The sequence below is a fragment of the Brachyhypopomus gauderio genome, chromosome 3 (genome assembly GCF_052324685.1).
Source record: "Brachyhypopomus gauderio isolate BG-103 chromosome 3, BGAUD_0.2, whole genome shotgun sequence".
Taxonomy (NCBI): domain Eukaryota; kingdom Metazoa; phylum Chordata; class Actinopteri; order Gymnotiformes; family Hypopomidae; genus Brachyhypopomus; species Brachyhypopomus gauderio.
Window position 1 is genome coordinate 36912233 of NC_135213.1, and position 22845 is coordinate 36935077.

The 22845-nt window shown below is 44.1% G+C and overlaps 1 protein-coding gene and 1 long non-coding RNA gene across 5 annotated transcripts in view; one reads left to right on the forward strand and one right to left on the reverse strand.

Annotated features, from left to right (window-relative positions):
• Window positions 1–18446, forward strand: part of LOC143509372 (uncharacterized) — a 29938-nt gene extending 11492 nt beyond the window's left edge. The window contains exon 4 of one of the 3 annotated variants that reach the window (XR_013129647.1): window positions 18289–18446. This is a non-coding gene — a long non-coding RNA (uncharacterized LOC143509372). Of the gene's footprint in view, window positions 1–2048; window positions 2540–18288 lie in introns of those variants that run through there. The other 2 variants (XR_013129645.1, XR_013129646.1) reach the window with 2 other exon arrangements.
• The window catches only part of setbp1 (SET binding protein 1), a 39698-nt gene continuing 26717 nt past the window's right edge, over window positions 9865–22845 (reverse strand). For both annotated transcript variants that reach the window (XM_076998020.1, XM_076998019.1), the window contains exons 4-5: window positions 14423–17714; window positions 9865–11132 (exon numbers count right to left, since the gene is read on the reverse strand). In XM_076998020.1, coding sequence (XP_076854135.1) covers window positions 10630–11132; window positions 14423–17714 — 3795 coding nt within the window. In that variant the 3' untranslated portion in view covers window positions 9865–10629. The remainder of the gene's footprint in view (window positions 11133–14422; window positions 17715–22845) is intronic.

The window sequence follows — 22845 nt, forward strand, 5'->3', positions numbered from 1 at the left end:
TTTTTCACATTTTTCTGTTTACAGAGAGACTACCATGTCTGTGTCAATCCTCACGTTGGCTACACTAATTACAAGGGAACTTTAAAAACACCTTTTTTAAAACCAACAAGCAACCTGAGCTTTTCACTGAGACAGATTTCCTGTAAGTAGATTTTGGACTTTTCCAGCACCTGGAATTACTGTATGGACAAAATGAGTAGGGAAAGTAAATCTCAACTTTAAGCAAGTTTGTCTTGTGAGGAAAATGGCACAACGATATATGAGTGGAGAGAGAGAAAAAACATGATTTCATACAATGAAGAGAAGCACATGCATATCAAAATACAGACTACCACCTTCTATTCTAAACATGCATCATTCTGGAGAAACTTCCACAAAATCCATCTTTTCACTTTTGCAGTAACATTGTGTTTAACACAACAAATAAGATTTCTGTATTTTTTTGCAATTTAAGGCAACTGTAATGCAATTGCTAGGATGTCAGTGGAACAGTTCTGGGAATTTCTAGAGATATTTACTTAATTAATTTCAAATACTACATGTTCAGTTATGCATGTAACTGGTTTTGTGAATTCCATATAACCACCAGAGGTAATGGATAACCCATGTATGCCTGCCAAGAACTTATATCAACAAAGTCATACAGAAACATGTGCGATGCAGAAAGTAATATAAATACAGTGTCACATGGAAAATGTCTTCCAGGAATCTTCTCTAGGGATTTTGAGTGACTGCTTTGATGGTCATCCGTAATTCATAGAACCAGTTACATGTGTAACAAGAATTCTACCAACTGGCAAAGACGGGGACAGTACAGATGACATCTAAGATCAGGAGGAACAGGCGTTTCCATTTGAGGCTGAGTTGTGCCTGGCTGAACAGTTGGCTGAACGAACTGTGAGTGGAGAGACCACACTGCCTTCAGACCGAAAAAACTACTGCACAGCCTTCAATGAAAGAAACATGGACCACAATGTGTATATCATCCAACTATAGTGACAAGATAGACATTCCAATATTGTCACAACAGACTTGCAGGCCAAATTAATGACCTCTATAGTAACACCCAGACGAAGCCTCACTGACACCTCTATTTTTGTCACTGAAGTGAGTCGGAATGACGTGGATTAATACACAAGGAGTTTTGACTGTCCTGGTTATCAGCAGATGGGGAAATATTGAAGGTGTTTGAGGAAAAGTGCTGGGTTATAGCATCAGGATCCATGGCACAAGTTTCAGGAATTGAGCCTTTGGAGATCGAAGATTGGGCGATACCAGCCATCAGGAAGCAAATGAAGGAGAACCCTGAATTTACTGAATAGAGGGATCCAACTCCCTGTTGGCGACTTTCTACGGAAGTCCCTGGCTTTGACCGAGTCTGAAACATTCATTGTCATCATGATGCTGGGGACCAGTGTATGTACCGGATTAATGGGGACTAGTGAATTTAGTCTGCCAGTGTCTTTATTGCCCCATGCCTGGTATGAGTAGGGACACAGCAGAAGAACAATCACAACACGTTCAGGGCAGCTTACCTGACCACTAAGGCCATTACACGTACTTGTACTCGTGAACGACACGATCATCACTGGAGACGTGTTCGACGCATTGACCGATACAGCTATAAACATGAGTGTGTTAATGATACTGGGGAATTTCTAAAAGATTTTTATCTTATTGCACCATTTCTCACTCTCCTTTGAGAAATGTAATGTGACCTGACCCTGGAATTCCCAGTCCATCCCAATTCATCCCAATTCATCCCAATTCCAATGCCGAACAACCATTTGCTGTATATTTTCAGTATGTGCATCTATTCACCTGCATGTGATGAAGATGTATATCAAATTACCATCAGCTGAAGTGTAATGTGCTTGACATTACAACCCCCCCCCCCCCCCCCCCCTCCAAATGACCCTGGATTGGATTAAGCAGGTTTAAATAATAAATGAATTAATCTAGTGTAATTTTACTGCAGTGAAAATGTTTAGGGCTAATTACTCAGCATAAATGCTATTGAATGCTTTTATTTTTTTAATCTTTTTCAGCAGCAGTGATTTCCCTTACAAAGGTGCACTGGCAAGAAAAACGATATGGCGTTCGGCCGGTCTGCCATTACTCCTAACAAAAATGAGAGTGACGGCAGTCTCTGACAGCTTCTAGAGGTGGGAGTCCATTTTAAAACGCGCCTCACACAGCCTTCCACATGCTAACTGCTTCATTCAGTAATCAAATTGCCACGAGTCACGCTGTCACCGTAGCAACTGTGCCTCTGCTCCACCAGTTGCCATCCATACAGAATAGCATCCTTCCTGTCCCGTGACACACATGGATTGATTGCTACGCGTCGTCGAAACAGTCAGCGGTGCGTTGAGGGGCGCAAGTCAATAGGGGCACGATAAGAGGGTGGAGATAGAAGGGCGTGCTACACACAAGCTGTGGTAATAGATGAGGGTTGAAGAGGAAATGATTTACTGTGGAATATTTCTCCTTCCTGGAGTGATTTTCTGTCAGGGTTTGATGCAATATTTGCATATCAATGAGACTCTTGCGGGCCTATCTGTTTTCAAGCCAATCACTGTGAGCCCATGGAAGCTCAAGTGTTTTAAGACTGTTATTAATTATGTTGCTCCTGCTGTAGATGTTAATGGTGAATTTTGAGTCAAGTGTCATAAATCCATTTGAGTAAAATCTATTTAATCAACCCTTATCTGACTAAATCTTCCTGATTTGGATAAATCTTTCAGATGTAGGTTTAGCATTACAACCACATAGCTATGTGGACCATTAAAAAAGAGTTTTATTGACTTGGGGTCAAAAATAATTAATTGAACAGTAACTGATACTCTTTCGATTGTGAGGGCATTAAGGTCAAAGGGTCATGTCTTAATTTGTATGTTACTGCAGCTGCTACTAAATTTGCATACACGCTTGTTGGTGGGTGACGGGGGCGGTGACAAATGACATCATAATAGGGCAGACATTTTATTCATTCTAAGCGATTGGTTTTACTATTTTGATTTTTTTATACAATATTTTAAAGCTCACATTCTGTGGATAAAAGTGTCGTTTTAGATGGTATTGGTATAAAGTAAATAACGAGACAATTCTGGATCTCTCGATACCTGCTGTGTTTTTGAAGCAGACAGTAACATTTCAATGAAAGCTACACAACCATAAAATCCTGCAGCTTGCTGTACTCATTTCCTATGCATCACTATGCCTCTGAACCAGCAGGTAATACCATAGCATGCCAAGGGCAGGAACGGTACAAAATACCCATAGTCCCAATTTACAGAATAAAATGAAATCATTTTTCCTTTTTAAATTTCGGAAGGACTGTGCTTAGCAGTACAGACGAGTCATGCTCATATTCTCGTCATTAGCCTTTCAATTTGTCTGTCTTCTACCTCGAAGTGTATAAATGAATATTTTCGCTGCAGACCATAGGCTGACAGCTGGATGACTTTGTGAAGCAGTGGGCCTGCCTATCTCAGCGCCTTCATTTTATGCATTCACACGAGTGAGTTGAGACGTTTTATATGAGCCAAGCGCTGCACCAGAATATTTGGGCAGTTCACCCAGCTGCCATGGCAACAGGAATTTTACAGGGAGACATGAGCCTATGGTGAAGCACTTTTCACTTTGCCTGCACCAACCAATGGGGACGCGGCCCAGTCCATTTATCTCTCCTGTGCAGCGCTACGAGTAATACAATGAAGACGAGTACACGAGGCCTAGACTTTGGTGAGTGGGACATCCCTCCACTGTACACCAGTACAAATCGCACTGACACAAGCCAGCCAGCTCTGTGAAACGACAGACTAATGTGTCAATTATTTATGTGATTGATTGTAGTCAGATTCTCTGAATGAATTTCAAATCTTTGGTGGTGTGTCTTCCCCCCCTTAGCTACAGGCGGGCGATGTACTATTTGAACTGAACAGCCCAGTACAAAAGGGACGGCTTGAGCAACCATGTGCAGTTTAGTCACGGATACTCAAGTGTCCAAGTAATGCATATTAAATATGCATATTCAATCTAATGAAACTAATGCATATAAAATGTGCATATTCAATCTAATTGAAACAAAAAAAAAAACTACATAAATGTATCATTATTCAATGATAAATGTGTGACGGTCACATGAAAAAAAATCACGTAGCCTGTGTGAAGGACGGTGCCTTTTAATATCGTTTTTTTGTAAGTGCCTTTGAAACGGGGTCCAGGCATAATGACACATTGAGGGCCTATGCCCCGAATACACACATATAGGTATTCAGGACCAAACAGCCAATGACAAAAAGAACTTCCTTTCCATGAAATATAAGACAACGTCGGTGGCCAGTGAGATTTGCGGACAGTGTTTCTCCTCCCTAACGGGGAAAGTGTTGGGTGAGCAGGATGGTCGAACGGAGGCTGCTGAGGCCTGAACTATCTTGGTTCATGGTTTCTCCTGTTTGAACTGTGATTGCTGCCAAGTTGAACAGTGCACTGAACACTAAATGCTACCATGTGTGTAGATGGGTGTTTGGGTGGGAAATTTGCATCTTTATGTTGATAACCGACAATCGGAGCATTGACAATAGCCATTGATATAGCCTACAGTTGCTGACTTTATTACTCAGAATAACGTATTATCCTTGAATGGGGTATTTGAGGTAGTTCTGAGAGAAGTAAAGGGGTGAGTGTCACATAGTGGTGGCTGCAATCCTCGCCTAATTAGTAGTCTCAGATTAATACTGACCACAGTGGACCAGGGTTTATGATAGAAAGAGATTGGGCATCCTCTGTAAGGTACTGGGCTAAAATTCAGAGAGCCAAACAGAACAGATGAGATGGAGAAGAAGCTTCCATATATGTCGGTCCTTTTCCTCTATATGTATATGTACCCCTGTTTTTAGGATTGGACATTTTGAGCAGTACCAAGCTATGCATCCAACCATGCTACATCAAATATGTAATGCCTGACAGTAAAAACCATCAGTTCCTCTCCAAAACATCTTGGCTGAAAGGGGACTGGATAGGGAGCAATGGACAAAGAAACACGGATCTGCAAGGATTGTCCAACTGGTGAGGAGAAAGGTTTCCCACACTTAAAGTGCCCAGTGAACCGGAGTCAGATCCTAAAAATGCTGGTGGAGGGTATAATAGGACCACCAACTGTGTTGTGGAAATAACATCCACGTTGAACATCAAAAGGTGCCACCTTTTTCAGACCCAGCTCACCTTCATGGGCCATATTATATCAGGCTGGGGAGTGGAAGAAGATAAAGGCCATCTGTAACTTCCCAGTACTGGTACACCCTGAAGAGTTTACAAGGGATCCTGGGATTATTCTGGTGGTACCATACCTGTCAGATCTCTTGGATCTCATAGACCAGTTAAAAAAGAAAAATGTCCACTGGGATTGGACTGAGGAGTGGCAATTGGCTTTTGTAACATTGAAGAAGGCCCTGTAATTACCCACTAAACTGGCTCAAACTAGACATGGTTAAGTTTTATACCAGGTACAGATGAACGTCAGTGACATTGGCCAGAGTCCCGTCCTCGTGCAACAGGCCGACGGGGAGGATAGGGTGATAGCCTATGCTTCACAGGCTTTGAAGGGCACTTTGAAGGAGCCATGCTTGACATCAACACTTACCTGGGCAAACCACATCATGGATGACCCAGTGGACACTGAGGCTCCAAGGTTACAACTTCGTAGCCCTCTACTGGAAGGACTATGCTAATGTTCTGGCCATGCTATCAAGGGCTCCGACTGGTAACCAATGGGGTGTTTGCGCTGACTCAATGGTGCGACTAAGCCAACTTTTATCTAGGACATCAGAGCCATTGAAGCCATGAGTACCATCTAAGAGAAGGTGAAGGAGGCATGTCAAGAGGTCAAGTCTGGTCGGGTCCACTATCAAGAACAGGAAGGTGTCTTATACCAAGGTGTGCCATGAAGACAGGAGGGGTATTATTACAAACTGGTAGTGCCTGAGGGGTTGGTCCAACAGTTCCTCAACTACTATCACAACAGCCTGTTCAGAGGTCATCTTAGTAAAGTCCTAGATTAGACATGGTTTCCAATGATCAGAAGGAATGTGTGGAACATCATAAGGGATTGTCAGATTTTCCATTAATACAAAGGCCCCCATGTCTAATACAACAAACCAAGGCCTCCCAAACAGGGGAGATGTTAGGAGTAGGTTTTATGAAACCATTCCCGCTGAGTCAATCGAGAAATACAGTGCTCATGGTGGTTGTAGACTTCCTATCCACGAACTGTTCTCTTTGAGAGACGCCAAGACGCCATCTTGTGTGTGTAGTGTAGAGGGCATACATGTTCTCCCACTGTGGCGTGGCAAAGTGGAGGTCACAATGGACAAATGACCTCATGGCTAGGTTTTTGTATTAAGCATTTACATCCATGGCCCATGGCGTACCATCCCCAGACCAACCTCACCGAAAGGGTAAACAAAACCCTGAAGGTCATAATAGCCTCCTTTGTGGGGCAATACCATTAAGTCTGGGACCAGTGCCTGTTGGAGTATAATTTAGCCATTAACATGGCTGTCCCATGAAACCATGGGGGTCACACCTGCCTTGCTGGGTTTGGTCGGTGGCCAGTGAGATTTGCAGGCAGTTTCTCCTCGTTAACGGGGGAAGCGTTGGGTGAGCTGGATGGTATCGAAAGGAGGCCGCCGAGTCCTGAGCCATCTTAGCTCAGTGTTTGAACTGTGATCGCTGCTATGTTGAACGGTGCATTGAACATCGAGTGCTACTATTTGTATTGTATTGTGCGGCGCTGAGTTCTATGACATTATATTGATGTCTGTTGGGGTGGGAAATTTGCACGAGTGTATCATCGAGTGTTTTTATGTTGAGTAAAATAACTCAACATTGATTTGGTCACTAACTCAGTCCTCCTTTGTATAGCATGTGTGAGGAAGTTCCAAAGGAACTAAGAGGCGTGCGTCACAAATGAATAACTAATAACAGGCTCTGGTGACACAAAAAAGGCAATTATTCAAACGTTCAATAAATTCATTTTTAATTTTTTTTGCACAATGAATGACACGAAGATGAAGTGCTCAACACTGCAGCAAGATGACTGCACAAAAAGAAAAGCTTAAAAGAAAAATAATAACAAAGGAATCCCTACAAGATCATGAACCACAAGTATGACCAAACACATGCGATCTTAAATGTATGTACATATGTACAGTGTAGTATACGCATCAGTGTACGTACGTGTATATACGTATGTGTATACACAGGTACACAAAAACATGAGGGTGTATACCTACAAACATTTTATATACAATGCATATGCTTGTGTATCTCAATATTTATTCTTTCTTATATATGTCCATTATTTGCTGTTTTTAATATTCATACAATTTACAAAAATGCTTTATGAATTAAAAACCAGTTATTAAAAAAACATATCAAACAATGTATAAGATTTTCTCCAAATTGAAATTCAATATTCGACGTCTTCAAAATTTGTGTGCATACAATCAATTAGGGCATCCAGCTTCAGAAAATGATGTATTATCAAAATGGACATTAGTACCTATGAAATGCAAAACATGGTGAAATCGATTTAGCTCATGTTGTGCCCTTATTCCACACATTACACTTCAATTAATACTTCATTTCCACTGGAATATCTTCAGTAGCAGTATAGCTTAATATGGATGATGCAGTTGACAATATTTGGATTGAACTGACATTTTCTAAGTTATCTTGACCATGAAGTCATACCAGTTGAATAAACCTGTATCGAGTTGGACCGTATTATTTACATGACACAAAACAGCATGTAAGGAGTTGCTTTCATAGTTTAAGAGCCAGAATTTAAGGGAAAGAAAATATAAGAAACTACACCTTAACTTCACAAGGCACCATTTTATCAGCTGGTAGAGAAAAAAATATATTTATCTGGTGTTTTCTAAACATCAGAAACCAAAAATATGAGCTGCCATACACTGTCATTAACCTCTGCCCTCTGATAAATGCAGAACTAATGGTACCATTAGGAATACTGCTAATGGTACCATTAGGAATACTGCTACTTGTATAAAATTTGGTTTCAACTGCAAAATTGTTTCTTTCCATCCCCAGTGTTTGTGACACTGAGTAATCGATGTCTTTATTTTTGGCAGTGTCTCCAGGTGGTACGCAGTGCCAGCCCATAATGGAGACATGTCCGATTCAGAGCCACAGACGGTGGGAAGACCTGCCAGCCAATAAGGATGCTTTCTACTGGCTTCAGTGCACCATAAGTCACAATCTGACGGTGTTTTATTCTAATGCAATGTTAACGGAAACCTCACAGTCTCAGGCTGTGGGCTACGGTCTCTTCCCCACGTTCCAACAAAATTCTTAGGCAGTTCCTAGTAGAATGAGCACAGTTAGTGCACGTGGTCAGGTGTTCATGAACAGATAAGGAATTCTGCTATTTACAGGGGTCACTTTGTTGAACTGAATGTAATGGTTAAGGCTCAACTGCCTGAGGGCGGATTTCTCTGCCCACTGCAGTTACAAGAATTGCAAAGAAATGATAGTCACTCATTTGCAAACAAAACAAAACCAATAATAATAATAAAGATTACAGGTTATTACATTTGATCCTTTGATTTTAAATGTTCAATAAGACCACTTTGTCAAATGGACTCAACCAAGAGAGAAATCTTATAAAAGTCACTCTTACAAAGTCATTACATGTGTGTCAATTTGCAGGTATAACCTGATGCATAGTAAATAAGGATATACATGTTATAATTACCCTTGAGTGGTGCTAAAGTGTGTGTTTGGACATACCATATAGGTGGTTTCATTTGAATTGTCACAAGCTCGGTTTGGTCTTGTTTGCTAGATGTGAGATTTTTGCTTTTCACGCAGATCCGTCAGAGGGCAAAGGATTTGAGTGAGTCTGATTCAAAGTAATACTGTAATACCTCAAGTCCAAAAACAACCTCAGGACCGGATCCTCTTTAAAGAGACCAATTAGATCTGCTGGTTCCAGATTGTTGCGCAACTAAATTATGGCAGATCTACTGACCAGGAGATACAGCAGGCATATGTACATTCATGACAACATATGTATATGTATTATATTACGTATATATTGTATGTGTACATTAAACATGATTTCTTGCCATTCATAGTTCTCTGTACCTGAAATGTTATGGACTTATTGATAAACATAAGGCACATATATGAAAACAACTAAACCACAAATGGAGAGCTTTCTGCATTACAACCAGTTGAGTGTACACTTCTAGAAGCACTCGGGACACCTGTACATTTAAGCCTGGTTCGGGACTCCAACCTCATGGAACATCCCCAGTATTTTCCGATGCAGCGTTCTGCCCTGTTTGCAGGACGTTCTACAGGTCCACACATTCCATCTTTTATGCCATTTACAAGCACCTAAACCAACATCCACTTATACTGTGAAATACAGCTAGACTGAAGCTTTGGTTGTGTGGACATCTAATACTGACAGGTATATTATCATACTATTATTACTTTACTAGCAAGTGCAGGCACGTTTGCAAATAGACTCTGGGAAAGGCAACTCAGTTACTCTGTATCTTTCACGAAACTGACTGAGAAATCACCCCATTTAACTGATATTACTAAAATATTTATCAGATATTGTTGGTTATTCAAACAAAAATAGTCACTGTGACATTGTGTAATATGTAGACCAATCTATAAGGATAAAAAAGACTGGCGTAAGTGCTGTGTTGGTTTTAAACGCAAGAAGACAAGTTTTACATGATGGATGGAGTGTAATGTCTATCGCTAATGTTTTTGAAGATTTGACTTTACATGCTGTCTGATGTCTAATACAACCCTTCCATCTGTGATGCACCCACTTTTGTTATGACTTCACTAATAAATACTGTATGTTTTTTTTTTTTGTTTGAACACAAGCTTTTGTATGTCACATCTATCTCTAGTATTTGGTTAAAAACATTATTTGAATATTGTACAGTTTCTATTTGATATGATGACGGTACAAGTAAATCTAAAATACTTTCACTTTGAAATGTTTGTAGAATATGTTCCTATGTACAATCAAACTATAGCCATCAAAGACAGTTTTAAGAAGGGTCTCGTTCAAAGGTATTGCCGTTAGTTCATGCCCGGAACAAACCTGAGCGCAGGCAAGTGTGTGTGTGCGTGTGTGTGTGTGTGTGTGGTTGTGTGTTTAGATGCTTTTCTTGACCAATTTTATTCCACTGGTCTTTTTCCTAAGTACTGTGCTTTGACTGTGAACCAAAAAGACAGAGAAACCCCCAAAGTGCCCAGTACCATATTAAAAGTTCATATACGCTTGCTGGTAAGATTATGGCTGAAGCCACAGTATCAAAATCCTTTGAGTTATGGGCTTTGAAAAAGCAAAAGCTCAATGCAACAATGTATCCATGAGGGGAAAAAAATTCAGTGATGGCATATGCAAAATAAAACCGGGGCACTTTGGCCACAATCATTATCAGAATATTCAGAGAATGCCCATGAAGTTCAGCTGTCGAACTCGAACTGAGAGAACTCAAAGACAAGAAGAGATTCAAAATGGGAGTGCAAGTTGAAGTCACAGTGCACTGTTGTGAATATCTCTCTCTAATGAGCAGTCAGAGCTGCTTCTTCTCTGCGGACCCCTCTGCCCCGCCGCGCCGGCCGCTCAAGCTGGTCCTCGGGTTGACCTTTGGGCCAGGGCTTGCCTTCCTGCTGAGTCTTGGGCTGCACTCGGGCCTGGTGCACCACAGCCTCAATGGCGTCTGCGATGGAGTCGTGGTTGGAGAACTCCAGCTGGGCGGGCACTAGGCCACCCTGGAGGCTCCGGTTGCTGGGAAGGTCCACGCATTTTTCCAGCACAGGCATTTGGGCCAGGAAGCCCTCGTCCGGGGCGAGCGGCTGCTTCCGGGGCCGCCCACGCCGCCGCTTCACCACGTTGTTGCCCGTTTTCGCCTGCCGCTGGAGCCGTTTGACCCGGAGGATCTTGTTGACGTGGTCCAAGCTCCGTTTGCTGGTAAGGATCTTGGAGAAGGTGTGCCTCCTCCTCACGTCACAGTGCACCTCCTCTAGCTCCTTGCAGTTGTACATCTTCTTGTAAGAGCTCAGATCTGTTTATGACAAGCACAACAGAAGTCGCGTTATGATGATTAAGAACCATAAAATGGTGATGGAGTGCACTGTCAAATGGTGTGGAAGGCAGAGAAGAAGGAACAGAAGCCCATATACTACGTCTTGACAGCCAATTAGTGAATAGATGAAACCAACTGATGCTTGTTTGATCTTGCTTTGCAAAAGCAGTATTTATAAAGCAATCTCAATCACAAATAAGTCACACTTACAAACAGAAAATGACCCATATCCAGACAGACTGAACCAGGCAAACCCTGATCCTGTCTTTAATGATGCTGCATTTAAATGTGCCAGGGCTGTAATCTGCATTGGCACACGTGTGAATAACTGCCGTGTATTTGAGACTGATACTGATCTGCACTGCTATATATCACAGCACGACAAGGCTTCAAACTACCATTTCATTACTGGCTTCTATCTAAACGAGCAGAGGCAAAGACGCACTCAAATAACGTCCCAAGAGGAGAAAGAATTATGGCGCTACAGAGCACTTAACACTTGACTCATGCGTAACTACATCCATGCGTTTAATTACTGCGCGCGGAACTGTCCCCCTTATCTGCGTCCCATGCACGCAGACAGCGTTCACCTCCGTGTTGAGGGGACGGCTCTGGAAGTGTGAGTAATAAACCACGAGGCTTCAGATACATCAGTGATTAATTTACTGCCTCCACTCCGCGTCAGAGAGCTGGAAGGAAGCCCGGAGCAGAGGAAATGTTGAGTTTCTGGCAGCCTCGTCTGAAATGAGTTCAGACAGCCTGAAGCTGCCTGAAAACGTGTGTTCCGCATCAAAACACTCTCTCCCGCACCCGTCATGTCTCTGGAGAACTGGATCATTTTGGTTCTTCTTGCTGATTGCCACTCCATCTGGTTAGGTATCCGAGAAAACAAGTAGGAAGACTGGGGAAGATATTTTACTAGCAGTATTCTTTGCTGGACTGAGACTGGGTGCAATCAATTTCTCCTCAAACTCTCCCTATAGAGCGAGCACAAGGATCAGATGTATACATAAAGAAAAATAATAATAATTGTCTTACCAAATGCTGAAAAAAGCAGCAAAGCTATCGTTACCTTGTTTAATAATGAAGAAGGTATTGAAGAAGTTCTTGTTAATTTCCTTGATACAAGAGAAATACATACAGTAGCACCTCTTAGACTCTTAGACTTGCTTTAGAGTCAACAAAACCTCAAATGGTCATTATGTCCAAATATAAAACATGCTAAAGCCTAGATAAAAACATAATATAAAAATCATCTCAATGCTAAAATGTTGTTTTCTGGATCACTAAACCAGTTTGCAACAGCCACTCATTCGGTTTCAAAAACATAATATGTGGGAGTGTCTAAACAGCAAGCCCCTCCCACTTTACTCTGGCCCTGTTTTATCACTGGAGGCCACGGCAAACACTCTCTGAGCGGCAACAAATCATGGGAGCAGAGGAAAAGGGGGGGTGGGAGGGAAAGAAAAAGACATTCGTTTTCAAAGGAAGCGTTGCAGCTCATTTATCCCCCGAAACCTCTACCTGCATCCTGCACACACTGTTTTCATTAGAGGAACCAATTTATGGCTTCGTCTTGACTCTGTCCCCACAGCTCCCACCTCCATACACTGGTGGAGGCCCACCTCCCATCACCACGGTAACAAAATTTCACTGTTTGAAGGTAAACACTTCAAAATGGTTACGTAAAAAAAGAGAAAAGAGAGAGAGAGCACTTTCTCTGGGGGAGCATTTTCTGTTTTCCATTGGTAAGAGGAACATTTGGCATCAACTACTCTGGCAAGTGAAGTTCTGGCCTACAGTGAATTAGAAAGCTATTCACAGTAGTAAACAGTGTTTCTAAGAAATCTATGTCATAAATAGACTTAAAAAATAAGCTGGGTATAAAAGTGTATTGCGTATCCAAGTGTACATAAAGCCTTGTTAGAAATTGCTTAGCACAGTCCTAATTCCTGTCCAAGGAAATCAGAGGCATAAAGTTAAAATGGCAAACAGGCCAAAGCTAAAGAGGCTTTAGCGTACTGAAAGATCTGAACGAGAACCCCATCAGCAACTCAATGCACACCATATGTGCGGAGTGGAAAGGGATGCTGGCTAACGCTTCTTTCGAGAGCTTTTGCCAAAAGGGTCATATTTCTCGTGGAAATGTTTAGACTTCTATGTCCACCTTCTTTCCTTTCCGAAATCTCTAGCTATCAAAACCGCAACAACTCACGAACTGTGTTTGTACCGTATACGAGTCCATTTCTAGTGCTTGTGTCTTGCTCATCAAGTTATCAAGAAGGAAATATATTATTGGTAATAAATATTACTAGAAATAGGAGCATTACCTCTTTACCCAAGAATAATGAGGAATAAATCTGGTACTGACGTACCATGACTGGGTAACCTTCAATCATTCTTTTAATTTAGGCTGAAAAACGTGAGATAGAAATACACCCTAGTCGCAATGAACAGCAGCCTTCCTGAGCAATTCGCAGAAATGTGATGAAGTTGTGGCAAACGGGTCAAATTAATTGTAAATTAATGTTGATCTAAAGACATAAATTTGTGTATAAAAATAACCAGGCTTCATTTGGTGTGACTCATTTTGAGGCAAATCATACCATGACGTAAAAGGTATAATAAACTGTTATAATTAGTTATTCTGTCAAAACATACTTTCCCTAAAACACATTTTAAAACCAAACCACATGTACATGAGTATGGTGTGTATCATGCAGCTCTGTTTAACTACGACATCCAGGGTCTTTGAAGCGTAGCGTTAATTCAGAGGTGGATGGTAGTATGCGTTAGGCAGTATGTGACTCATCTTCCTCTTTTCCCCAAGGAGAAAAAATGTAATCTAACTGAGCCTTGGGCTTGCAATTTCCCTCCACTGGAGTAGACTGGATTCATTAAACCACTGGCTGCTGGCCAGCTCTTTTAACATGGGGAGAGGGTTTTTTTTTTATTGCATGTCAGTATAAAATAAATCAAAATGCGTGAATAATATATCTCTAAGAAATCCATTGGCAAGCAATGGAGGTGAAAAGGGAGGAAGGAGAAATTTGTGAATTATAGTCATCTCCATCCATGCATTACACTTGCCTAGTCAGATGTTCTGAGTACATACAACATTCAAGTAAACATGTTTGTCATTTTGTAGAACAGTGCAGAACACCGTTTTATGAGACCCACCACAAGACCTGCCTTCTGCATATTCTGCACTTCACATATTTGACTGTTTTTCATTTTCATGCCTAATGAAACTGCCAAGATTTTCTGACCTGCTATGGCCGCGCTGCCGTGCGGATACACGCGTTGTTTTGCCCACTCTTCTCGGTCGTTCTGGAACGCCGTCACACTCCGCTCGCTGTACGTTGCAAAATCCTCCAAGCAGTGCCTCCTGCTACGGATGCCGGCGCCCTCTTCTCTTGGGAGCTGCCCCTTGAAGTCCAGTGGCCGGTCTGGACCAGCCTGCAGCCTTTCGTGCGGTTGTCTGGTGCAGATGTTCAGGAAGTTGTTCAGAGACTCCCCACGACCGCGTTTACAGTGCTGCGAGTCTGATAAGGACAGCGAGGAGAGCGTGTCTACTTCGAAGTAGTTCCGGGAGGTCTTGGATTGAGCGTCTGTGCTTTGCTGTGTCCGCTGTTTGTCCTTCAGCTTAGCCAGAGGCAGTGCGCCGCTGAAGAGGCCACCCAGGTCTTCCCTCTGCGGGACCGGACACTGTTCCTCCTTATGCCTGTGCTTATGTTTGTGTTTGCGTTTGTGAAGACACACACTTGCCAAGCAGCTGCCGGAAGGGTGATGGGCGTCGCCCATCCTGGGAGGGGCCATGTCCCAGGGCACGCCCTTCATCCTGTGTCGGCTGGCCGCGGAGAGGCCGCTCAGCCCGCCGGGGTGGAACTTTGATGGTGGGACCGGTGGCCGCATGAGATGAGAGCCTGAAGGACTGAGTGCATGGGACAGGTACAAAGGAGGGGGATACTGCCCAAAATAGCCCATGTTCATCATACTTGTGGCAAGAGGCATGGATGTGTAAGGCATCGCGTAGGGTGCATAGTAATTGCCACCGGGCACTGGGTAGCCAAACCCTTGAATGAAAGGCATCTTTGTTATTGGCTCATTTGATTTGGCTGGCCTGCCACGCCTTCTCTTTGACTTTTCGGAACTCCTGCGAAGATAGTGTACGGGGTCGTAGGGGTAGCAGGGCGTGGGGTAGTAGTGGTCAAAGTTGAGGCGGAAAATACTAGGGTAAGCGTTTTCGTGGTAGAACTTGTAGCTGCGGTGAGAGATTCGGAAGACCTGGAACTTGCTGATGAGCTCCTCAAGGTCAGCCAGGAATTGAAGGTCATCCCTGTTGGGGAGACTCTTTCGCTTGCGCCGATGTTTCTGTTTCTTAAGGCTCTCTTGAGTGAGGAAGTTTTCCATAGCAGCCGTCGTTGCGTGCTTCTGATAGCGCCCCCTGGTGGCTTTACTCATGGCTTCCAGCGCGGCAGCTTCCACAGCCTCAAAACTGCAGAGATCAAAGGAGTACCTCCTGCGAGAAGCTGGACCCTTCTCGGCCTGGTCCGATGTGCTGTTGTTGTCGGTGCCAATTCCACTGTCGCTTGGGATTGTCTCTTCACTGTGGGACTCGCTTACTGGAGACAGGGTGACCTCTTTGATGGACGCCACTTCGGAGAGATGAGAAGGCGAGTTGGCCATAAGTCTTGGGGGAGAGAGCTTCCAGTTGCTACTGAGCAAGCTTTTCTGAGCTTTTGTGGGCAATGCACTAACAGGCTGTAGGTTTGGCATGGTCTTCAGGTCGTGCTGGCTGGTTTCTGTGCTGGCATGGTGTGCCATTCCACCTGCTAAGGACTGAGCGGAGAGTGACTGCAGGACCCTGGGAGAAGGCATTCTGGTTGTGGGTGATGGATTAGAAGGCACTAGAAGGTTCTCAAACTGACGCGAAACAGGCAACAAGTGCTCATCACTGGATTTGTGCTCATCCTGCTGGGCCTGCAGCTCAGCCCTGGGCTTCCTCCCCCGTTTTTTGCCTATGTAAATAGTCCCGCGCTTGCTGACGTTAATTTGCTTGCCGAGACGGGCCTCGATTGTTGACACGGCACTGGAAACTGGAACGTTGGACTTCAGGGTCAGATTGCCGGCGCTAGAAGAGGACAAGAGTTCATTCAAAATGCTTTGCATTTTAACCAGTTTCATTTTCTTGTCTGTTCTCGTTTTCTTGAGTTTCAACTGTTGTGCAGTAGGGGTTTTATGTAAGGCCAGCTGCACCAATTTTGACAAATGATGCTTCTTCCTCCTCCTCTTTGAAGTGCTCAGCGAGTCTTGGGCGATAGGGCTAACGGGACTAGTTGCGGTTCCTTCGTGAATCGTCTCCACCGTGAGCAGGGGCTGCTTTTTCGGCCTTCCCCTTTTTTTCTTGATGGGCGTGATGACTGTCAGACTGTTTGTGTTGGTGTAAAGTGGGCTGGATGGCGTAATAGGAAAAGCAGAGGGTGGCTCCTCGACAGGCATCACTGGATTAATGTCTTTATGGGGAGCAGAGCTCTTGGATTTCAAATAAGACCATCTATCCTTGACCTTTGATTGCCTCCCATCTGGTTGCTTCTCTGGATCAATCATTGATCGTGGTCTCCCAACCGGGTTATTCCTGTGTCTATTCTCAGACAGCTCCACAGTCACCAGTGCCGCCACGCACTGGTCCCCCAGCTTCCGCGGATCCACTCCAAATTGCTTTGCGCTACTTAGATCCATTTTGTTTGACACTTTAGGTTTCGCTGCACTTTGATCAGGCTTGTCTTTCATTTCCACCGTCTGTGTTGTTTCTGTGTCCTCCAAACAGACACTGTCCTCGGTTAATCTTCTGTTCTTCTTCTTTCTGTTTTTAGGTTCACCTGTGTGATGTGGAACACAGCATAGCGTCGTCTTGGTCAGATCCTCTATCTTCTTCATTGATTTTTCTGCCTCTTCTCTTTGAGTCTCACTTTTATCAGTGTTACACTGTTGCTTATTCTTAGCATTGTCTTGAGCTGCTTTCTCACTTTCCCTATCAGTCTTTTTGGCCCGTGGCACATCTGCATTATGGGTAATCAGAGTCCTCATAGTATCCCTCCTTCCATACTTCCGTTTGATGTTCCCAAAGACTTGCTCGGTGACCTCCTGCAAGCCCCTCTCTTTGCTGAGAGAGCACTGCATCACCGGACTGGAGTCTGCTGGTGGACTCAGTGTTATATCAGCTGGAGAAGAAGCTTGAAAGTCAGATCCTGGACAAGTCATTCCTGAGGCAAACAGACTTCCAGATGAACCCTCCGTGACCTTTTTAACCTGTGTCTTTGAGAAGGGGGTGCTGACCTCTGACAGAAGGCTCTTGTTAATACATGTTGATTCTTGTTTTGATTCTGGATCTCTCCCGTGGTCCCCTAGGGACACTGCCTCTCTTAATACTGGCTTTGTCCAATCCAGTGGGTGAACGTCATTGTTTTTGGGCTCGTACTTTGGTCTCACGCTCTCCCCGAGGACATCCATCATGTTGTTTTCATTTTGAGCCACAAGTCTATACGGCCTCTCGTAGGTCTGAAAAACAAGGGGGAAAAAATCAATTTGGTATACAACAACATCCATCGAGTTTTATGCTGATGTCTTCTGCAATTCTACAGAAGAATTCTATTCTTGAATTCTGCAAGAACATAACTTTACATTTTGCAGAAATGTCATATTATACAGACATTTTGAAAATTAATTTTCTTTAGACTATTATTAAAGAAAAGGTTTTTAAAGTCATTAACAGCCAACATGTGCCAGCAGTCAAAACTTTGGTTGGCATTACTGTAGTCTTTTTTTGCGGTTTTGTGCAGAAATATTCACATTGTAGAGCCAAAGTCATCACCAGAGAACTTTTATGTTGTTATTGATAACATCTGCACTACTGCCAAGTTATTGCAGTTAGTGGGGCACACCTAAAGAAAATCACACAAACACTGTGTGCCGTTGTGCAAGCTCTCGAGACTTTGCGGTTTGGTCTGTTAGAAATAAGGTATTGCAAGATCAGCATCTTGATATGAGGATATGTTCTGTAAAGCCATCCTGTTTTCAAAGCCAACAGCTACAGGCGGTGATGAAGCTTAACCGCACTCTTGTTTTTCAACAGGTCAGCTCCCATTCGACTGTGCTGCAGCTGAGATGGAGGCAGCTTGTGCTGTGGTTACAGATGAGCTTACATCTGGAGTCCCTCCATTCTCACAGTTTCACAGCATCCCTTCAAAACGCTGCCCAACAAACGTATTCCCCACGACACGTAGAGGGGCGTTCATGGCCAACGTTTCCTGGAAGGTTTCTTTTTTACATCACAGATATTTTGGGTTAATTGTAAAGGCATGAAAATTGTGGTAGTAAAAAAAAACCAAAAAAAAAAAAAAAAACATTCCCAGCCAAAAGTATCTCTTACATTCTCCATCTCCAAGCAGTGGCACAAAGGGTCTTTCATAAAGTGAAGGTGCACATCGCGAGCTGAGATCTCTGGCGCCGTCACTTGCGCTGCGACTCAAATTACAACACGAGAGGATCATTTAGTATCCTGGTGTCTGGTGTGTTTGAATACCCGCATAGTAAATGAAAAGGCTTCTGCTATAAGGCACGTGAGAGTGTCGAGAGACATTTGTGGGAATGAAATGATTTCTGTTTATGTAAGTAGTTTTGAGAGATGACAAGCTGGAAAGGCTGAAAGCATTTTCACCTAATAACCACGCAAAAGTGGGCGGAACAATATAAACACGGGAAGAAAGAGCACTCAAACACAACTGTATCCTTTCCAGTATCCTTTTGTTTGCACAGTACAAAGTAGTTTGGGTGCAGTCACAAGCAAAAGAAAAGAAAAAAGAATGCTCGAATGCTCATGAGTAATGGCTTATAGCCTTCCCTTTGCTGATTTTTTAAGAAATTACCACACCAGCTACTTTTGACAGGTCAAATTACCGCAGGCAACTTGGCAGCCAACCTGGAAACCTACGGAAAACCGTATTTCCTGAGTTCTGAACCTCTCGCACTATCTGCAGCTACTTTCTCTGTCCTTCCTCACATTTGTAATCAGCACACAGCAACTCATCCCCCCCCCCCCCCCCCCAAGAGAGCACAGGCAAGACTTTTATCTACCCTATGCAGCCTGAGCAATCACACTCAGTTATTATAAAATATCCCAGCATGCTATGGGAAAGTGTCCAAGGATGGGTGTGTGGGAAGGGTTGTGTGTGTGTGTGTGTGTGTGTGTGTGTGTGTGTACATGTGCGTATATGTCTGTTTTTTTCAGGAGTCATCCTGCAGCATAATCCTCTCCAATATCATTCAATCAGTAGCTTTTAATTAAAGGGGACACGCATTATCGGCGGTTCACCCCTCCACCAGATTCGTCCCTTTTATTTCCCCCATCTGTGAGAAACTGCATCACCTTTCAAATTCTTAATCCTGTAATCCTGGGAGGAATTTGCGGTCTCTCCTGGCCCACAGGATACAGTCTCAGCTGCAGCGAGCCAAAGTCTCCTGGCCGCCCTTTAATTTGCCTAAATGGCATTATATTCCTCCCTCCCCCGTCTCCACGGCAACATTACAGGAATTGCATAACCTCCGCACCGAAGATGTCAGGCCTATTAATCAAACTCCATTAGAACTGTATCAGTGTGAAGAGAGTGACCAGAGAAGCATAACAACAGATTTTTCAAAGCGAGTCGCAGTCTTCCTTATTACCCACCCGTGTTGTTCCTTTACCCTTACCAACAATATCCTTTTAATTTATACACTGACACTGATGTGACACACAGTGCGTACTGAGGAGAACACAACGTGTCAGATGAGAAATTAATAATCCAAAAAAAAAAAAAAAAAACAAAACAAAACAAAAAGAACAGCAGCTCTCACAGGCTATTACCCCGGAGAATTACATTTAAAAGGCCCTATTTATCAACAACAATCGCGTGTACATCTTCGACTGCCTGTTGAGATGCCGCAGTGGTTTTTTTTTTGTTTGTTTGTTTTGGGCGTTTTTTTTTTTTTTTTTTTAGCTGTGATGAGGCCCTCAGTCCTGCACCATGTCAGACGGTTGACATGCAATGTCTCACCAGGAGCGTAGTAAGAAATCACGGCAGCCGTAAACGACTCGCGCATCCTTCTAACGAGGACTTCCTATCTGCAGCGAACAGAACGATGTCTCTGGCAAGGCCGCCGGGCAGTTTGGCTAGACGGGCGCTGAAATCACGCCGGCCCGGCTGCCGCTCAAAGCCCAGAGCTCTGGGAGTCGAGTCGGACCCGGAGCAGATAAACACACAGGGAGAAGGCGCTGGAGATTACAGTCACTCCTCTCGCATGGTAATTTGGTTTGGCACACTGTTCCAGCTTCCTGTCTCCAACCCCCTCCTTCCATTTCTTCTCAGTTTGTGTTGTTCTCTTTATCCCCCCCACCCCCACCAATCCACCACTTACCCCACCCCTACACCACCATGGTGAGGGACCAGCCAAAACCTCATTGGCTTCTTGTGTGTTTGGTTACCAAGGGATACCATGAGTCAGAGCTAACCGAAATAGGCAGAAATGCAGCGACCCAATCACAGGCTAGTATCCGTGCCAAAAAAAAAAAATCCCTGTGCCCCCCCCCCAACCCTGCCTATCCAAAAGCCTTCTAGACTGACAGATGAACAGTCCCGCGGTCTGCTTTCATGACACTCCTTGTGCTGAGCTGAGTCTTCTCCCCGCCACCCCGCGGAGACAGTACAGGGGACGACAGAAGACCAGCGATGTCTCCAGAGCGTAGGCAGCTCAGTCAACATGCCACACCACGAGGGGTCATTGGACCCTGTGATTCGCACGCGGCCAAAGGCGGTGCTTTCACACCCCCCCCCCCCCAAATCTACGCGGCAGCATCGTTTATGGACCATGCCGCGGCGTCCCTCGAAGCCACAGGGCTAATTGGTCGAACTACAGCATTTGCAATGCAGTGTCTGGTAATGGGCCCAGAGTCCTGGTGAAAGCCAGTTCTGTCTTGTCTGATAGCCCTTTACATGACAGCTGCCTGGTGGCCTTCGGTAATATGATGCTGAAATGAAGACAAGACCCAGCCGGTATAGGATGTCGATCACCTGATCTGTCAGTGTGATCTCCAGTTTCCTGAAGCATTTACTTTAATCCATTTCAGCGCCCTGACAATATCGCACACGGCTTAAGGGACTAGGATCGACGTGCCGGTAACAAATTTTCTGCAATAATAAGAATGTTTGCCAAATGCAGAAATGTGTCAAATGTAGAGACATCCGCCGCATTATTGTCACCTTAAATCCCAACACACCTCATATCAGCTTCTCCCTTTCCAAAAAGACGGCAGCTTTAAAAATCTATTACAAAGCGATGCGCACTGCCAAAATACATTTGCACCGTGTCTTCTGGATCAACTCCCACTCAACCCCCACTTACACAGCTGCATCACTAATGAATCAGAAATGAAGCTTGTCTCAGTTATTATCAGTTCTGACTTCTGTGCCATGGCAGAAATCTTTTACACTGGTCCGTGCAATAAAATCAGGTCCACCATGTGAGACTGCAATGCTAAGACCTTTAGAAATTAAATTCTGTATCGAATTTCTATCTGCATACACACATGACATGACGTCCCTTCACAGTCAACACGATCTGTCTGTCGCGTTTGTCTGAAAGGCTTACGGTCTCCACACGGGTCACCAAACGTTCTCAGGAGAGCAGCGACTTGAAAGGTTCTTCCAGCATCTTATTAAAGGTGAAATGGCAGCTGATAGAGGCAGGCTGCCTGGATACTGTCAGGGTCCAAGAACAGTCATACGAAGATTATCCTCATCATCAGTTAGTGAAGGAGTGAGAACTTTTTGGACAGAACACATGTAACTTGCTGTAACTCACGGCCCCACTGATCGTAATCATTATTCAGATGCATTAACTGGCGTCCCTTCTCTTATCTACTCCACCACAACCAGGAGGTTACTCACTACTGCTATTAATCACATTATGAGCTGTGATCTATGTGACAAATAAAACAATTAACAGCTATTTTCAATTTGGAGAAATCCTGCTCTCTGGGTCTGACGCTTTTAATCATGCGTTTGATTGATTTGAAGGGAGGGTCAAAAGCAAACGAGTGCTCATTGTGAGGCACCTCCCGGGCCCACGCCGCAGTTCATTCAGCTCCTAACACTATTAGCCTCCGTAATCGCTGCAATTGGCTTTAAAGTTCCATTCACGCTGGGTGTTTTGCCGGCGTCGGCACTAATTAATTACAAGCCATCCCACCAGGCCCCTCCAAGCTCATCCGTCCTGTCTGCTGCGGGTGATTAAGGGACGACGGGGCAGGAAGAGGCAGGACCTGAGCACGCGTGCACGCTCTCGCACGACGGGCGACACGGTGCGCCCGAGCGGGCCACTTTGAAGATGCATTGTGGGAAGGCATCCACCTCCCCCCCGCCCCCTCACCCCCATCCTTCCAGCTCCCATCACACACACCCGCCTCCCAACACCTCAGCCAATCAGATGCCTCCCTACGGCTTCCAGTTACGGCACGCGTCTACAAAAGCGACCCTGTCCTCTCGAATGGAGGCACATCTGGTTGAATGCTGTTAGAAGACAGAAAAATAAAGAGCTAATGTCCCTGTGCCCATTAAAACCATTCGAGTTGAGAGCAGAGAAGAAGAAAAGCCAA